General features: G+C 42.4%; 1 protein-coding gene across 4 annotated transcripts in view; it reads left to right on the top strand.

Annotated features, from left to right (window-relative positions):
* FGF13 (fibroblast growth factor 13) overlaps window positions 1–19490 on the top strand; it is a 228174-nt gene that overhangs the window by 154475 nt on the left and 54209 nt on the right. For 3 of the 4 annotated variants that reach the window (XM_084535177.1, XM_084535180.1, XM_084535179.1), the window contains one exon: window positions 15630–15740. In XM_084535177.1, coding sequence (XP_084391303.1) covers window positions 15630–15740 — 111 coding nt within the window. Of the gene's footprint in view, window positions 1–12919; window positions 13571–15629; window positions 15741–19490 lie in introns of those variants that run through there. The other variant, XM_084535178.1, reaches the window with a different exon arrangement.

Genomic DNA, 19490 nt, shown 5'->3' on the forward strand with positions numbered 1-19490 from the left:
GCAATTAAAAACAAGACGGTAATAAGGGTCAGATGAACGCAGGTTAAGTTTTCAATGTACAAGTCCAATTCTACTGAAAAACTTAAAGAATAATTATGAATTGCTTAAATGATTCTTGAGGTAGCTGAAGAGGATAGAATCCTGAAATTTTAGTAAGAACTGTTTAAATTTGTGGAATTTGTCATTAAAAGTTCGTGCTTTTGGGGAAAAAAATAAATGCATTGGTGCTTGTGGAAAAAAGTTACATTTACAAACAGAATAATCTTGTTCATAACTGCAAAGGAGTAAGCAAAGCCACTGCTGGCTTTTGACTGCCTGTCAGTAATTAACATGGGTGACATAAAACCTATTGACTTGAGGTCGGTGGTTTGAAATCAACAGCACTCAGCAGGCAATTACTGATGGGCTTGAATACATTCCTCCAAGTAAGCCTTTGACTTTTTTGGTTGTTGTTTTACTGAAAACTCTGGCTTAGTAGACAGGTCCCAAGATTAACTTTGTTTTTGCCCCACTTCAGTTTTCTTGATGTGGTACTGTTTGTCTGTTGGCAGCAATAATTAAGGATGTTTTTAATAGTATAGTGTATTTGGATATCAGCAATATTCACAGCTTGATTATATGCAACCGTGGTATAATAAACAGTCAATAGTCTAAACTTGTACAATTCACAGCATGATTTCATTGCTGCATACTTGTTGCAAATTCCAAATACATAAGCAGTAACGTGAATTAGTAAACACTAAAATACCATTTTGGGAAAATTATTTCTTAGTTGTTATATTGGCATGCTGCAGCTTTTTGGTCTACATTCAGCAAAGCATAAATGCTAGAAAACCTTAAAATGCTTTGCTGACTTCAGTTTCTAGATCTCATCTAATTTTCAACAGTGATTTTGTTGTACCTAAAGCCCAGCATCTTGCATTTGCAACTAATTGTGTTAGAAGGATTTAAGAAGCTGCTGCTCCCCAGCTGGAGGCTAGTCATTTTCCTGTTGATATGCAGGTTGGTAAATGCTCACTGCTGGTCCATTGCACTGCAAAGTAAACCAAGCTCATGCACACATGACTTACAAACATTTTGTAGTGGAGGGAGTGGTAGCTGGTGAAGAGGTTGTGCTTTTTTTAATAGTTTTTCCATATGACTTGTAATTGTAGCAGACTCCACAGTGACTAAATCAAGCTTACAGACAGTGTTTGACTTTGAAATCTGACTCTGCTTCTAGATTGCATAAATCTCATGTAATATGTGGCTAGGGGCTTAACTTGCTCTGCTGAAGAAGGATGTTACACATGGTCTCGGTCAAGTTCAGCAAGAGAAAATCCAAATCCAGCCCTTGATTGCCACAGTTGAACACTACTGTTTGCAGTACTGTACATCTTCAAAACCAAAGCTCAGTGGCTTCTTCCTTCCTCAAAGCTGCATTAGGGATAGCAGGTTTTGTTGACCACAACTAGGATATATTCAATATTTTTCACTAAGTCCAAGTGACAAAATGGATCTTTTCTGAAAATGCAGAGTTAAGCTCAAAAATTTCAAAAGGTGGTTACAAGGTAATTATTTCAGTATAGTTAGCAAGTGTAATTCTTGTAACTGCTTTTAATACTTGTAACACTTATGGTACACCGATAGTGCAGCTTATTTAAAGATGATAGAAACTATGGCACATACCCTACTTCAGGAATGTTATTGAGCTATTCATATTGCAAAATGCCTTGCAATAGGAGGTATCAACTAAACCAAGCGCCAGGCTCCTATAGCTGGCGTAATGTACTACAGTATCCTGTTACAGGCATTCTTTGTAATTCTAGGAGGCAGAAAATAAAATCTGACACTCAAAAATAATAAGTTTAAGTAAATCATGTAGGAGAAATGTACATTTATGTCCAAGAAATGGTTAGATGTTGCCAGAACAATACAGATACATTATGAATCTTTAATGATCTCTGAAAGTCATAATGGTCTGTCACTAATGCCCATTAATGATCTCTCTATACCGCGAGTATGGGCTTGATGTTTCTGGCCGGTACCTTAGAGAATACTTTAAATATGCCTGAAACTTTCTCTGATCTACTCCCTGTGTGTCTGCTCCAAATGTAGACTGCAATTGTCTGGGTAGGAGCAGCTTGTAAAGCAGCATGGCTTTGGGGTTAAGAAAGTCGTATTCAGGTAAGATGTATTTAAGCAATATTTTTTTAGAGGAAAAAGCTAGAAGGTATTTCCTGGCAAATAATCCTCTGTAGAGATGGTAAACTATATAAAGAATTTAAACCTTAATATTTCCTAATATTAAGAATGTGTTAGTTCTTTGACTTCTTGAATTTGCTTTGGTAACTCTTAAAAATACACTATTTAAGAAGGATTAATTTAGTAATCAGTACCATTCCAATCAGTAGTAATCAGATTAATTACTACTGATTGGAATGGTAAATATACTGAATATGCTGCTAAACTGGCATTTTTTTCCTGTTAAAACAATGTATCTCAGATGTTGCACAGGTTGATTTTATGGCCTTTTAGAAATCGGTGCTATGTATTAAGTTAATTATGTACGCAAGATTTTTGTCAGGTATAAAGCTTGCTTTAAAAGGAAAAAATAATAACAATAATAACTCCATTCTGTTCCAATTGCTTTTCATGTGCCTAGCATTAACTGAAGAAAATCTTGTTATGGTGATAACTTGAAAACCATTGCATTTTTTTAACACAAACACATTAGCTTTTCTCTATTCTTTTTCAAATTTTTTAGAAACAGGCTTATGATGGTGTATTTTATTTATTTTTCTTTAATAATGAGAAAATGTGTTCCTTACTTCTGGTATGTGAAATGATTAGATTACTCTAAGAACCAACGCCCTAGGGCTGGAAGAGAAAAACAAATCTAAGGAATCAGAATATACCACAGTACCAAATAATAATCTGATAGGCAGTGTGTACAGAGTTATATATTAACTGTGTTTTCTATGATATATATCATTCTTTATTAGAATTCACTCAACATGATTAGTAAGCAACTGTTATGATATTGCATGTGGCATCCATGTTGTTTGTTTGTTTGCTTGTTTTCTCCTTGAATACAATAAATGTAAATAGAGTAAACTGTAGAATGAGAAATAAACTGTCCATGGTATTTTGGCAGCTTAAAAATTCATTTACTGAATGTAATCACTTAATATGTGGTCCAGATTATTAACTGCTAAATGCCTTGTGCTTTTGTAAAAGTGGTAAGTTTTTATAGCAATATAATGGTAAAGATGGAGCAGATTTGAAACCATGCAAGATTTTGCTAAAAGTTAGCTTCTCGGGTGTGCATTGCGTAGCCACTACACACAAAAGAAATGCTGGCGGTTGATTGCGATCTTTACTGGTCGCTTAGAAAATCGTGTAAAGGCCCGGGGATCCTTCTTTAATCTGCCTTCACGGTGCTAGGCGGTGTGCGGGGCGGCGGAGCAGGATGCGGCCGGGAACGGCGGCTCAGCACCGAGGACAGCGGCCGCTGGCACTTGGGCTGGCCTGCGGGGGACAGCCCAGGGGGACAGTCCCCACGGGTCTCACGGCCGCACCTGGGTGCATCTGAGAGTGCGAGAGACTGCCCGAGCTCCTACTGAGTATAAAAACCCAGTGCTAAACGAAAAATCACAACATCTGTTTGCCTGGACCCTGCGCTTTCAAGTTTGCTGCTAATTACAGCCGGAGGCACCGCATACGCTTGTTGTAATTAAATATCAGCAGTGACCGAAACAAAACTGGGAAAGAAAGCGAATGACCTTGCTGGGGCACTTACAAGAGCTACCTGTAGGTGTCCCTCTTGTGTCTGGTTTTGGCAGTAATTTTATACGTTTGGTTTTTCAAGTGAAAGTACTGGAAATTGGTCCTGTTTGATTTGTAACTGTTTACAAATTAATGTTGCACAGCGTGCTTCCTGTGCAGGAAACTATATTTTACTGAAAGCCTCCTGAAAAGACTTTGCATCAGAACTTTTTAAGTGGGCTAATAATTTATGGCAGTGATGGTTTAAAAATATAATTACTGAGTAAGACATTTCACATATTACAGATCTGGGAAAAAAAAAAAAAAAAGAAAAAAAAAAAAAAAAAAAGCACTGCAGAAAGTGGAAGTTTTTTCCAGCCTTGGAAGAACAGCTCTTCTCTGATTCCCTGGTGTTTGTGCATGCCATTATTGGTGAAACATCTTGGCTCATATTTGCAACCCAGGAAAAAGAAAGGCAGGGAAAAAAAAAAAAGCATGTCTTTAAGTGTCCATATTATGAACGTAGAAGCCATATTTGCAGAAGTTAGAGCCATACAGGTCCAGTTACGGTCCAGAGGACATACGTATACCAGTAAGCTCTGAGAGCCATGTCTCTTGCGCCAATCATATGAGGTAACTGCCTAGGAATCCCTGCAGGCCACGCAGAACCCTGCAGACTTTCTTGAATTCTGTATTGTGTGTTTCACCTGTGCAACTCTGATAAAAAGTGCAGCTGTGCAATTAGATTCTTCACCCTCTTGTAACTGTGACAAATAGCACACGAGAAAATATAAGGAGCCCTTCCTTCATTTCAGTTATATGGAATGGGCTGAGTGGGATTGGTCAAATGATAATGTTAAAAGATCAGCCAAGGTAAGTTCTTACAAACTAGCAGGCTTAGTCCTGTGCCTGAGATACTGCTGCCGGATCCTGAGGATCTAATCCTGTCTTTCCCAGCAAAAGCTCCTCAGCTTTGGAATGTTGCATTGAAGATGAAACTAAACTGTATGTTTGTAAACAAAATTAAGTTGACCTCAGCTGAAGAATAAGGACATCAAGATACTGATGTTTTTGTGGATACTGCTCCTTAAAAGTATGTTGCAATTTTTAATTAAGCAAGGAAAGGTTCTGGCAGGAAGAGATGGAAAATGAGAATAATAAACAAAGAGAAGAGGGTTCAGGGGAGAGGACAGAAAGTCTAATGATATGTCATCATCTGGTAAATATTATATGTCTCTGCTGTGAGTTTAGCCCAGCATGATTTAGCAGTATGATAGGAGAGCTACTAAGGCCATACGTATGGACTGGGAATTTAATTAAAATCCTAGTGTTATAGTTGTATCCACTTCTGCAGTTTAATCTACTAGCTTCCTGGTGGTTTTAGTTAGAAATGCAGCCCCGAGTTGGATAGATACCCAGTCTCTGCACAAACAAATGTGTCCCTGCTGTAGCTCAGCTGGGTTTAAGCGAGGAACAACAGTGCTCAGCTGGGGCAGCTTCATAGCTGTTCCTCTGGTTTCCGAGCATTGGTTCTCTGCATAGCAACAAAACCTTTCCATGCTTTCTGATGAGTTCTGAGTCCCCAGAAATGTACCCAGCAGCCTAATGCAAATACTGGGAGCAGTAGCAGATGTTCTGCTACCAGCCTGCTTCTCTGAATTGACTTCTCTGAATTTCTTCTAATTTGCTTCTGTAGAATTTGCACACGTGTTTTTTTTTTTTTTTTTTTCCCCAGACCTATTGAAATCCAATATAGCAAATGCTGGCTGGTGGATTGTCTTACTAGCCAATGTTTCTTGTGAGTGTTACTTGGAAAAGGAGTGTATCTCACATATGATAATGATTTTCCCATTGTTTACTTAGAATATGTTATATTTTTCACCTCAGATTCTGTGTGTGATTTGTAGATGTTACCTTTCCTCTGCTCTTGGAAGCAGCAACTTCTGTTAAGCCTGGAGTTTCCAGGAGGCTAATTTTTGGTAGGTAGTTGTGTGTGTGTGTGTGGGGGGGAAGTGTGACTGTGTGAGTGTTTGGGCTGTTTTTACATTCCCATGTATTAATGAGCACTATCAGAAAGAAGATGGTGAGCTACATGGATCTTCATTAAGTATTTCTTCATTTTTGACAACAGTTAATATTATTTATTATGTATAAGGTAAATTATAGACCGAACTCACTCACAAGGGTATCTCAGTGAGGCAGAGGTAGTATTTTCTGTGATACAATTGTGAAATAGTGGTGCTTTTTTGGATGGGAATGAGATGCCATCGGGAGGTGTCTTTCTTCTTTCTTGACTGTACAGCCTGGATAGTTGGTTGGATGAGCTTAGGTAAACCTGACTTTTCTATCTCTAAAGTTAGATCAGATGTGTCTTGTTATATCACTACTTATATACTTGTTATTACATTAATAACAGAGTCAGAAGGCGGAAGTTTTAGCTCATGGCCCCTTTCCCAATCCTCAGGGATTACATTCCTTCTGGTTAGTGAAACTGAGACCAGCATTTTTGCTCAGGTAAACTGGTTCCAGTTCCATGACAGGGAGTGGAGTAAGGCCCCACTCACACATTTGCAGAAGCTGTGAGCCAGTGAAGGGTCTAACTCCACTTCCTGGAGAGCCTTGTCTCCATCGAAGCTGTGGCTGTTTTTGCTCAAAGTCCCTTTCATTTGCGATCAAGTCTGATCACATTCTCATTCACAGTGCATAAACATGGTACCATGATCTCGTCAGTCAGGTAAAAGTCACAGAAAACCATTGCCAGGCCCTTCTGATCCCAGTCCAGGTAATTTGGTTTCATTATTAAGAAACAGATGGTTCTTTCATCATTAACGTAGCACCAGGAAGCAACAGGCTTGGCATCGATCACATGATTGCAGCAAATTGGGCTCAGCAGTTATATGAAGTCAATCAGTGGGGCAGAACTTAGTTTCTGAGCAAAGCAAAGGCCGGCTGTGAGCAGCTGGTGGTAATGCTTAGATTCAGGTGGGTGGAGGCAAACTCTGAGGGGCTCCAGCTTAGTGTAGACCTGTTGAGTCTGTTTCTGTCAAGCTCTTGACAGTGGATGAACCATCAGATCTATGAAAAGATGGAAAAAGGTCCATTAGGGTAATGTGACAATCTCTAGGCAACTTGCTCTGGGCCTGTGAAGGACTATTTACAGTATTTTGTCATGTGTAAAGTGGCCTTATGTTTAGTATGACAGTGGCATATAGCCCACACTTCTTGTGTGTCCCATGCTGAGATGTAAGTATTTCAGGGAGGATATGCTGTTATTTACATTGATGTTTCCAAGTGTCATAATTCTGAGGGGTGAATGAAGAGGTATTTCTGCGCATACTGATGTGGAAGGCTCTTGGATATGTTTGCTATGGCATTGCGGTGGGCAGGGGGAAGTTGGATGGTTGCTGCTGCAGGTTCCTGGCTTGGATTGGGCCCCCGGAGACACCGGAATAACGTGTTCCCAATTTGGGAGCATACAGAGCTGTGGGAGCTGATCTCTTCTGTTTGTTCTGTGACCTTTCCTAGCTGATTGGCACTGATCTTTTATGCACCAGATAGGCGATCTTTTGTGGTTGACATTTTGGGATGACTGAATATGGATTAACCCAGGAAAAAATATTTCCATTTTCTACCTTCAAACAATGCCCTCCTTTTCCAAAAATGCCTGCTATGCCAGAGGACATGGTCAGATCAAATCCAGTTTTGACTGAGACAGTGCTGTAAAGGAATAAGAATTCACAGCTGGGGAGGGGCAGAACTGGGATTTCTTTAATGGATATTTTCTCTGAAGATCTGAGAGGAAACTGATGTTCTTGATCTGAGATGTATGGCCATCCTAAACGTTTAACAGGGAGTGTCAGTCATGAAGAAGAGGCCCAAATTTTTCTCAGAGTCAGTGAACTTGGTCCTGGCAAACTTGTGCAGATCTGATAAGAGAACAGGATTAGGATTTGACAACCTTTTGTAATACATCAGGCACATAATTATTTTTTAAATATCTTCATAGTCTTAGTGAGATGACTCACATGTTGAAGACAAGGATGTGCTTCTCTGCTTTGCTGGATGGAGGCCAGTTTCAGCACATCCAGTCCTGTGCACCACAGATGTATGTTATGCTGGGGCCTCTTCTGGTGTTGGGATTCATGATTTTGCATCCTGTGAAAATAAAAATGAACCAGCTGCCTAATCCTTAAAGCTATAGAATAGACTGGGCTTCCACACACACAACATGTGAACTGTTATATAAAGTCAGTCCAACTGACATGTCTACACTGATGTCACAGGAATTTTGATTTTTTCCTGTTACTGGCAGGGATGCACAGTGCACTTTTGCAGAGAATCAGGGCAGAGGCACAAACAGGAACATCCATGCCATTATATACAGATGCCTTTCAGTCTTGGCATAAAATTACTTCTGTTTATGGCAGTACAGCTCTTAAAATGTTTGTAGCTGATTATTAAAGCTAATCCTTTTCTGTTCATTAATTTTAAGGTAGCCCAGTTGGTTTGTTGACTAAAATATCATCAAATCTGAGTTCTTGGTCTGGAACTGCCTGAAGGCAAAGCTCTTCCACAAGCATCTTCTTTCACCTTGCACTTAAAAATAAACCTCTAGATGACTCTCAGTTTGGCTCTTATGTGCTGCTGGAAAAAATAAAAACAGGCTTTCAGTGGTAGCTAACCAGGCAGCAAACTGTGCTCGCTCCTGAGGCAGAGAGCACCCAGATACTCGCTGTTCTGCAGCCATGTGTCCAGCCACAGAGCTGGCTGCAGAGGAAAGGCTGAGTCATTTCCACGGGATGTCTCATGGAGGAGCAAACTGATGTGGGGCTTGGGTCTGAACAGCTCTGTTTCCTGATGAATAGTAATTCTGTTTACTTAGATGAGGAAAAAATCACTGGGGGCCTCAGTGCTGCTGTGTCATACCTGACTGGATGAAGTCTTGTTTATCTCAACCTGAAAAGGGAGAGAAGTGATTCTGGTGGCACGTCTTAAAAAATAATTTTCTACTTGTTGGAAGGGTAGGCAGTGGAAACAGTCTATAAGCTTGACTCTGGAAGCTTTTTTATTCTGTGTGTTTGGTAACAGTAGGGATGTGTTACCTGAGCGAGAAAAAGAGAACCTTGCGAAGGACTCCATGACCACCTGCAATTTTCTGTCACATCAAAGCAGCTTCACTCTTGTAAATACAGAGGTGTGATTTGGTGTTTAGGTGGGGCTGAGTGAAGTGTGTATCTGGCTTGTGATTTTATTTCTGGTCTCCATTTTCATGCAAAATTTGCTCTAACCAGCATTTACCTTTCTATAAAGGACTTACTATACATCTTGTGGTGCTTGTTTATAGGGGAAGAAGAAATCCCTGAGCATACAGGTTAGTCTGAGGATGGGATATTTGGACCCAAGTTACCGGTACTTTTAGGAACATGTCATGAGAATCGGCAGTGCTTTTGCAGGGTGCAGAGGAGCTTGGGTCCCTTGGCAAGTCACACATCAGGCTTGTGTGCCAATCGCCAGCCGCAAAGTGCCGTCTCCTCCACGTGCTCCCTGCTCTGGCAGCAGCGTTGCACTGGCATGCTGCTCTGTGCTCAGTTACATCTGTTGTCGTTCACATGCTGAAATAACACACAAGAGCAGTTGTGGGGGGAAAGGGACTCCTGTGCTCGTAGACTGCGGCTGGCACCCAGGCATGCTGTGAAGCCACTGCGGCTTGTCAGAACCTGCTCTTTGTTTCAGGACAGTGCTGCCCACAGGTGCCTGGGATCAATTCAAGCTCATGGAAAACAGAAGCATTCTGCAACTCACCACAGTGCAAAGGATTCAAGGAAGACTGAGCTAAAAACAGTAGTGTTGCACTTCCCTTTAATTTGGTGAAACAGCCAATGGTGCTCACCTGCAGTTTGGGCCAGTGATGGGAGGTTGATACCTTTTAATAATCAGAGTTGTATAATAATCAAATTTTCATATAAATTCAACATCTATTTGGGATTTAAAATATAAATCAAAAGTGGGTGAGGTCTACTTCAAAACAGTGCAGCTGCTGGGTGACACCCACCTCTAGGTAGCTCCTGCTCCCGTCTCTGAGAGTAACTACAGGTCTGTCCCATGCTGACTTAAAAGGTACTTAATTCTTGATAGAAGTGGGGCTGACAATTTACTTTTTCGTTCTAAGTCTACCCAGTTTCAATAATCACACACAAAGAAAGAGAATTCAGAGAGTGCCTGGTTGTGTTCTACATTCAAAAAATTGCTTGGAATCTTATTTTACCTTTATAGTGTGGTAAGGAGAGAGAAGCTCTTGCTATTCCAAGAAAACAAAGCTGGTGTGTTCTTTTTTTGTTTGTTTTGTTTTGTTTTGTTTTTCTTCTTCATATCTGTAAAACCAAAGTAGTCCAAAGACTGGCCCTGTACCAAAGACATTTTCCCAACAAGATCTTCATTTTTATATGCCATTTATAGTAAATGAAGACATGTTTGTAGGAGTACCGATAGATGGAGAGGTTGAACATGGGGGGGGGGAAAAAAAAAAAAAAACAACAACACAACAGAGCACTGTTTTTTGAAACTTAAATCTGATTATGCATATATGCTATTTTTACTCCTCTCAGTTATCTGTCAAGGAACATTTGTGCAAATGAATTTTTTTTATGGATTTTAAGCTTGCAGGCTGGAACGCTGGCAGAAAGATATCCTAAATGCTGTTTGTATATACTGCTTTTCCCCAGGATTTTCAAGGTTAGCCAAATTCTGAGTTCTGAGTTTCACAAATTCATTGTGAAAATTAAATGTCATCTGACCTATAGGACAGATCACAATGAGGCAGCTTTACTTTGATCTGAAGATCAAACACTGTTTTCCAAACTGAGAATATGTATGAAGTAATGGGTGAGTCTCAGGAAAAACAAGTTTCACTTGTGACTGTATTGAAAGTGGAAAGATGTCAAAATTCACAGTACAATATCGGTGAGCTGAGTAGGATGACTTATTACTAGTAATATCCAACTTTCTGTCTCTTGGGTTGCATTTCACATGTCTTATGTGGACTGGCAGATGAGGGTAGTTGTGGAGCTTGTGAATTAGATATTTTTACCCTACTATTTATACAAATAAAAAAAATTTTTTATTTAATCCAAATATGTGAACACTATAAAGTGCCTCATATGTAAAGGTAAGTGAGGATATGAATATACCTATGCGTGTCAGTGTATATGTATACACGTATCTCATGCAGAAGAGAGGCATTGCAGACACGGATGTGGGGCTGCCACATTCAATACACAGAGTTAGCTGTCAAGGTCTCAGGCTGTGATGGCACATGTACATTCAATCCAACATCGTGTTAAAACTTGTGCGTTACGGATATTTCTATTATTAAGACCAGGCCATGCAACTTGTTTTACTGGGCAGGAGTTCCCAGTTGGAGGAAACAGATTGGCAACTGTCACGAGCTGTTTCTAAATTGGGGAAGGACTGTAATGTTTGTAAAGGTATAGTGAATAGCGTTTTAATGTTTGGTGGCACATTTTCCACTGTGGGTGCCTGGGACCACAGTGTGTGAGCCTGGAGAGGGAGGAGAGAAGCATGTGGCTTTGCCAGGGGTGTGTGGAGGAGAGAAAGAAGGGGCAGGAGGGGCAGGTTTCCTGCGATGTCTCTCTGAGTCTGAAATCACACCTGAGATTCCACGCTGTCCCATGGACCTGTCTGCATCAGTCTGCTTTTGATTAGCCCCAGGGGGGGGCTGGGTTTGGGCGAGGACACACAGGATGCAGCTTTGGGCTTGCCTGGTGGAAGCCCTTTCCCATAGTGGCCCTGCAGAGCTCAGATCCTGCAAGGATTCAGTCCTCAGCCTCCCCCTCCCAGGACATCCCACCCTGCCTCAGCCCTACAAGGGTTTGCAAATCCCCTCTGCCTCAGGTTGAAACTAATTGTTTCAAATGTTGCTTGCCATCTGGGTTGCAAACCTCTGTTTTGTTTCTAGCCTGAATTGCCTTTATTTTAGACTCCAGCCATTGAAAGCATGCTGAAAAACAGGGAGGGGGATGTTGCAGGGAGACCCCAAGGACTTCCTGCTTCTTGCATCCTGGGGCACAGATGTGTGCAGGGGCTGGTGTCTGCCCTGCAGGGCGTTAACCGTGGTAGGGTGGCCAGATGTGTCACCAGGCTCTGCTCCCAGTCTCCAGGCACTGCTGCTTCTCCCTGCCCAGGTCCCCGCACTGTGCCACAGACCCCAGGGGATACAGAAGCCCTGTGAGGGGGACAAAGGGACAAGGGAGAACGTTGCAGTGACAAGGGAATTGCCCTCTCTGAGTCCCAGTTGGCGGACTGGAGCTGGGAGGAGGTATGAGGGGGGAGGAAAGGAAGGAAGCAAAGAGCCCCAATAAACCAGTGGGGCAGAGGGGACCCTCCCTAGCAGGACTGGGGGGGGAGCTGGGGCTGATGCCCACCCTGCTTCCAACCAGGTGCCAGCCAGGTGTCCTCCCCTGTCGAAAACCTGGTGCCAGCTATTTGCTCATCACGGTCACGTTTGTTTGGGTGTCTGCGCCTCCCCGGGAGGCGGCTCTGTCACCGCCAGGTACCCACAGCCCCCTGGGGACAGCCAGGGCCAGCAGCCGCGGTGCGCTAGCTCCCGCAGCCCACCCTCAGCTCCGGGGCCCCCGCTGCACCTCCCCGCACAAAGAGCCTGAGAGAAGAGGAGGAGGAGGAGGAGGGGAGGGTGGCGATAAGGGGCTTGCTTGCTGCGTCGCCTCATTTCTGTAGCCAGCGCACAGCTCGTGGGGTGTGTGCGAGTGCGTGCATCTGCTGCCTGAGGACTACGGCTGCTGCAGCATCAGCGCCGAGCTGCCGGCGACTGGGGCTGTCAGGGGAGCTCTGGCTGTTTACCGCCTGGTGACAAGTGTTGCAGTGCAAAAGGCGAAAGCATCCGTGGAGGGGAGGCTGAGCTGGCAGCGGCACCTGTAAGGAGTGGAGGGGAAGAGGCTTCCCGAGGCATTCGGCAGCAAGCAGCCAAGGCTCCAGGCATCAGCACCTCCTCCCGGTGTCTCCATTGCCACTTGCTTCGGATCTCTTCTTTGAGAGAGAGGAGGAAAAAGGATCCAGAAAACCCCCTGCAACAGGACAGACCCTGCTTGGAGTCTAACAGGTGTTTGCTGGGATTTGAATGGGGAGGGGTTGGGTGGGGAGAAAAGTTAACTGGAGAAATTGGGGCTAGGAGAGATGCGATGATCTTGCACCAAGTGGATGTGCCGTGTCCGCATGTGAATAGCGCGTCTGGAGAAGCTCAGAGGGATGTCTTGCAAATCGCCTGTTTGATCTCCATAGAAGCGCTCACCTCTGCCTGCAAACTTTCCTCTGTCAGAAGTTGGGAGGAATAAAATTTAAAAAAAATAATAAGGCACCAGAAAATCAAAAGGGGAAAATCCCACCTGACAAAACCGTTTTGACCTAAACTGTTGCATCCTGACCTGAGGCACTGGTGCCTCCCAGGCTCCAAGCCGGTTGGAGGTGGGTGGCATTGGCCAAGACACCCAGCAGCGGCCCCGGCACTGGGGACAGCTGAGCAGCATGCTGGCCGTGGCACCCGTGGCCGGCCAGCAGACCCTGCGTGCCTGACCCGCCGGTGGCGCCGGGGCGGTGGCGGCCATGGCTGCAGCCATCGCCAGCTCCCTGATCCGCCAGAAGAGACAAGCCAGGGAGCGGGAGAAGTCCAATGCCTGTAAGTGTGTCAACAGCCCCAGCAAGAGCAAGGGAAGCTGCGACAAGAACAAGTTGAATGTGTTTTCCAGGGTCAAACTCTTTGGCTCCAAGAAAAGGCGAAGAAGGCGACCAGGTTGGCAAGGGTTATGTGTTTGGGGGGTTGTTTTCCTTTATTTAATGCAAACTGGGGTGTGTCAATTGTGGGGAAGGGGGGACCAATGTCTCAGGGCTGGTAAAATGAACTTACAGGTCACTCCTGGCTTGTATGATCCGATAGGCATGGGTACCATATGCTAGTCCTCTCACGGATTGTGTTCATCTGATTTATTTGGGTAGCGCACACCATGGCTTTCTGCCTCACTTGCACACCTGTGTGCACCCACGCAGTAGCAGTGGCAGTTCAGTAGTCTGTCTCTCTGTTACGCCTATACGTATACAAACACACGTGATTTATTTGTGGGGGAGATGTTAGCAGGGGAAGTTCCCCCCCACACACACCTTCTTTAGCTGTATGTTAAATAACTTGGCAGCCTAGAGCTCTGTTTTTGTCTTCCTGCTTTGCAGAATGCCAGTGCCTTGCTTTATTTGCTGATTGCAGAAGAAGCTTCTTGCTTTTGCTGATGCCTTCCAGAGTTTTGCCTCAGCGCCCTGTTCCTTTCTAGGAATCTCATAGATGCAGCTGCCTGCAGACATGATCCTCTCTGTGTCAGAGGTGCAAAAGACCAGGCATGAAGGCTCAGTCCCTGATCTGAGTGTTGTGTTTTGTTGTGTTGTGTTTTTTTCTGTACATGGGAGGAGCAAAACCCTCTGGTAGTGTTGCTATCGCTTTGCTGTGCTGAAACATTGATGTCGTTAGCCACTTAACCTGTCTGCCTTTCTCACCAGCCACTGAAGACGTGCCTTGCTTGCAGTTTACAAGCAAGCTTTACAGCTTTTGGATGGTTAAGAAGCCAAAGTTGTGGTTGCATTAATTTTTTGTCAGATTAGTTGGTAAATAAGAATTCTGCATCTGTTGGTACCCTTATTAAAGGTGGCTAATAGGAAGTAATATACTTTTGTAAACTATTATAAGCTTTTCCCTTCATCTCCTACTAAAATGAAGAACAGCAACAGAGCTCCCTAATATCTGTGATTACAAACATGAGTCTTATTCAGACATTGGAAGTTGGAAATGATACATGATATCTTCCCAATCTCTGAATTAAGTAAACTGTTGTGGAGTGAGCTGTAGAGATGCAGAGAATGCATCGCCTCCTGACAAGCATAATTGTATGAAATGACTACAATGCAGATGTCATTGGGATTCAGTGGCAGTAGACCTTTTTTCTTTTTTTTTTTTTTCTCTCCCCACCCCCCCCCCCCAATTACTCCTGATGCATTACCTAGATGTTTTAAATCTTGACGGCAAATCCTGGTTTGGTCTAGAACGATCTGAAACCATTTGAGATATTTTCCTTTCTAACTGTGAATATGAGAATTGTTATGAAAAAAAAAAAATCTATTCAAAGTATATGTTGTTTTGATCTTTCTTCTTCTAGCTGATGAGGTAATTACCTCAGTCCTTATGGTAATATTTATTTTGCAGTTCCACACATTGCTGGATTTCAGGGTTCTCCCCTCCATTTTCCATATGTTCATTGAGTAGTTTATCACTGTGGTTGCTCTGTACTCTTTGGAGCAGCGAGGACTGGGGGTTTGTTTATTAGAGCTGCAGCAGTTCCTGTGGTAAATTTTTGCTGCTATATATTTAGGCTCTCAGCTGTCACTACAGCTCTTATTAGTGCTATCATAGTAGTCCTCTTTTTACTCTCCATTTAAGAAATCACACCTTTTTAAAAAGCAGAATGCACTCTTTGCCAACTCATTTCTAATCTGAAATGAGATAGGGCTGAACTCCTGAGGCCAAGCAGCACACTGTTGGAATTTGTATTCACTGGAAGCAGATTTTAATGTTGTGCCTACATTACAATAGAAAGTGGCATTTAATCATTTTGGCAATTTATTTTATAGGCACGGATTTGATCTCGCCCTAATGAAAAGTGTTGCTAAGCTGGTTGCCCTGATTTTGTCTTCAATCTTTTTTGATATCTCAGCCTTGAGAAGAAACCAGGAGATTTGTTTTTAGCTTCCTGCTTGGTTGGAATGGCACATCAGGATTTCCCACATTAATCTCACTATTGTTTTTTTTACAGAGCCTCAGCTTAAAGGTATAGTAACAAAGCTATACAGCAGGCAAGGATACCACTTGCAGTTGCAAGCAGATGGAACAATTGATGGAACAAAAGAGGAGGACAGTAGTTATAGTAAGTGACATGAGAATAACTGGTGTGTTTGTGAATTGTGGTGTCTCATTCTTCCCATATAGGTCCATCAAAACGTGTTGTCCTAGAATGACTGAGTGAGTGGAAGCAGCATTAACGCTGTGCTCACAACGCAGAAGTCTTTCAGACTTACTGGATCTGAAAGAAATGCAAATAAAAATCACTTATAGAAATAATGAACTAGAGAAAGTAATGATGACACATATGACAAACAAAGCAAATGTTATCTCCATGGTAATCTAGAGAAGTTCATTGCTGTCCTTTGGATTTTATTAGATTTTTTTTTTTCAACTGGGAAAATTTGCTCGCCTACTCAGAGTGCCTGAAATAGAATAATGCTATCTCCACTCCGAAGCAGGCATTCATTCAAACAGAACTGTGTTATCTCACATAATGTGAGTTCATCATCATTTTAAAGTTCACATTTCTCTATTATTATTTTTTTTACCCCTTCTAAACTTAATTATACCTTCAACTTCCAACCAGTTTTCCCCCAGCTTTTCTGAGGGGGAAAAAAATAACAACAAAAAAAAACTGTGGATTTCTGTCTATTTAACAATTTTAACGATTAATAGAAAACAGGAAAAGATGACTAGAGAGTAGATTTTATGTATTTAAATAAAATGTTTAAATGTTTCACACATCTTTACTGTTTAGCTTAAACTAAGTTTCCATTCTGAAAGAAGCTGGGAGGAAAAGGTGTTTGAGAAGGTATTTCAGGCCACCTGATCAACAAACCAGGGAATAAACAGGCAGACCTTCCTTTTTACAAACATTAATTACTAAAAAGTACTGATTTAAATGATATCTTTTTAATATGAAAAGCACTTGTTGGAGAAGCATCATTTCATTTTTATAGTGCACTTGACTATGGCCAAATAAGTGCTGGATGCAGTAGGAAGTACCTTACCTTACTTGTCCGATCACTTTTTCATAAGCCCTCTTTAATCCTTTTACATCTCTGTATTCACTTCTGAGTGACAGAAGGAACTTCTTACACTGCTGGAGGTCTCCTCTGCAGCCACTGAAGGTGCTGGCCCTAGGGCAGAGCACAAGCATAGTGCCTGTAGGGACACCTGAGGGCTGGCTCCAGGTCCTCACTCATGGAAAAGGTGACACAAAGACCAGATCAGTGCAGTGCTGAGAAGATTCTGCCATTTTACTGAGTTCTCCTCTGTGTAGGCACAAAATCTACACTAAGAATGGCCCTTGTGGATCATAAATACGGCTTTTCTTTCAAGTGAATTATCTGATATTTATGATTTTAAAAATCAGTACCGATCAGTACAGATGGTTCAGGATTTCAGGGTAATTCGATAAACATCTTTAAAAATAAAAAGAAGAAAATAGAGGCAAACCTTACCTTCTCCATCAGTGCAAGGTATTGTCATAAACTTATAGTGTACCAGAGCAAATATGTGAAATTCCATCTTATTTTTGGAGGGATTTTTCATTCAAATATTTTACTTGGAATTCCTCTAGTAGGGATTCTAACACTCTGAATGAGATAAAAATTTATGGCAACCTGTCCTTTTGACATTCATATGGATGTGTCTAGTTCTAAGATATTTTTATTTTCATTGTGTCCTTAGATTTACCATAACTTGACAGATTACAAAGCAAATCATATAAAACTCTGGTTTCTGGACATCAGCCTTCCAAAATGCTGTATGCTTAAACATAATGGTGCCCAGAAATGGTGGCAGCTGGGCTGCAATATCCAACTGTTCAAACATAGGAGAGTTTTTGTCATTAAAAAACACATGCTTTTGCATATATTGCTCTTTTTTTTTTTTTTTTTTTTTTTTTTGTAAGATAAATGTATATACCTGAATGTCCTGTTGTCCTGAACTTATTCTAATAGCAACATTTTTTCAATGACATTTTCAAGAGAGACTGATTTTTGCTGGGGATCAGAGACCACATAATGAGTTTCCACTAAATCCTTGCTCAAGTGAATATTAGGTGGATCAGGCCCTCTAAAATTATTTCTTCTGATTTCTGGAGAGAGATCTCTCCTTTGCCCCATCTCTGTGCACCACAGGAGAGCCACAGAAGTTGTCCCCTTCCACATTGTAGAGGACCCGTGCTCTGCTTCTTTCTCTTTACATCCCTAAAGGATGTCATTGCTGTTCTCTTTTGTCATCTTCACTAAACAGTTGCTCAATGACCATTTGCTTTGCATTGTAGTGAGATAATTAAAATTCTCCTTAACAAGGGGAACATCCTCAAATTCAGCTGTGACCAGTGAAGTGGCTGCACAGCGTTGAGGCTCTGCCACTGCAGCTTTTAGAGCAAACTAACATGATAGTCTGCCTGGTCTCCTCGTTTCAATGTTAGCATTTGCCTTCCACATTCATTTCAGGGATGGAGAGAGCTTGTGTCCCCTGTTTCAGGCTCCTGACAGTGTGGGCACAGGATTCCACCTTCGCCATCATTTGCTACTGAGAGCTATTGGGAAGTTTGCCTGAGGATGCCCTTTGGCTCCTGACTTGCAAGCAATTATTTCAATCTCTGCAAACCCACTGTTTCACGCATGGTTCACAAAAACAAGGTCGCATCCACAACTGCAAGGAGTTTAAAAGAAAGCTCAGATTTTGGAGCAGAGTGTAGGCAATAAGTGAAACATAGGGACAAAGAGCTGTAGAGCTCACCAGATGTCATTTTTAGCCAAGAGTCCATGTAATTTGAGGAAGTGCCTTGTAGAAGGGATTTCCTGGCTGAGAACCAGATTCTGCCTCATTTAACGTGTTAAATAGGGTAAGGTTTTAAATCAAAGCAGAATTTATTCCCCAGTTTTGGCAAGACAAAGAGATTTGAGGACTTGTATAGTAGGGAAACGTAGGAAGCAATACCCTGCTGAAGGTATGTGAAAGTCCAGGTGGCCAAGCCAAGGACGACACAGATGTCACAGCAATGTATATGTGAATAAATCTAGCTGTGACCCACTGCCTCTATTTTGCAGCTCAAATTCTATGTCAGCTTGTGTTGCACAATGGCTGTAGCAAAGATCATCTCTTTCTTAGGCATTGCCACATTTTTCATTACGATGGATATTACATCCTTATTTTACACAGTGCAAATGTAATAGGAAAAGGCTAGGATGCAAATAACTGCATTGTTTCATGCTAATGCAAACTGATCATAGTAGCAACCAATTTATTTTCCCATGGCTTTGTTGACCCTCTTTCTGTTATATTCACCCCCATGAGGGTCAACTATTAGAAATGCGATAGACTCCCATGCCTGTTGTCTGTGGCAGTGGGTGCTCATGGAGTAGGATGCTGCGCAGCTCTACTCTTGGCCATAATGCAGAGACTGTGTTACTCCCCCAGCAGCCCTTTTTGCAACTTCCTATAGTCTGTGCTCTAGCAGCTGCCAATCCCATCAGCATCTACACCAGCTTCTGAGTGTGCCCACCCCTCGCCTTGCCTCAAAATAGAGCACGTACGTTTATGGCAGGAAAACATTCTCAGCTGCGGAGGAGAGCAGCTGAGCATCCGGCGCAGCAAGTCCCCTAGCCCTCGCTCAGCATCCTGTCTCTGCTCACTTTGCCAAGTACAGCACAGCCAAGTATTGCTCAGTAAAGCCTATCTCTGCCTTGTGGCTGCAAGCTCCATCTTGTTGACTGACCTAGGCTTTGCCCTGTCCTCAGCTGATCTACTGGCAGGTTGGTAGCACTATTTGCAGTATAGCCCATACTTACACCCTTGCTTGTCCTACTCAAAAAAC

The sequence above is a fragment of the Aythya ferina genome (genome assembly GCF_964211825.1).
Source record: "Aythya ferina genome assembly, chromosome: 13".
Taxonomy (NCBI): Eukaryota; Metazoa; Chordata; class Aves; order Anseriformes; family Anatidae; genus Aythya; species Aythya ferina.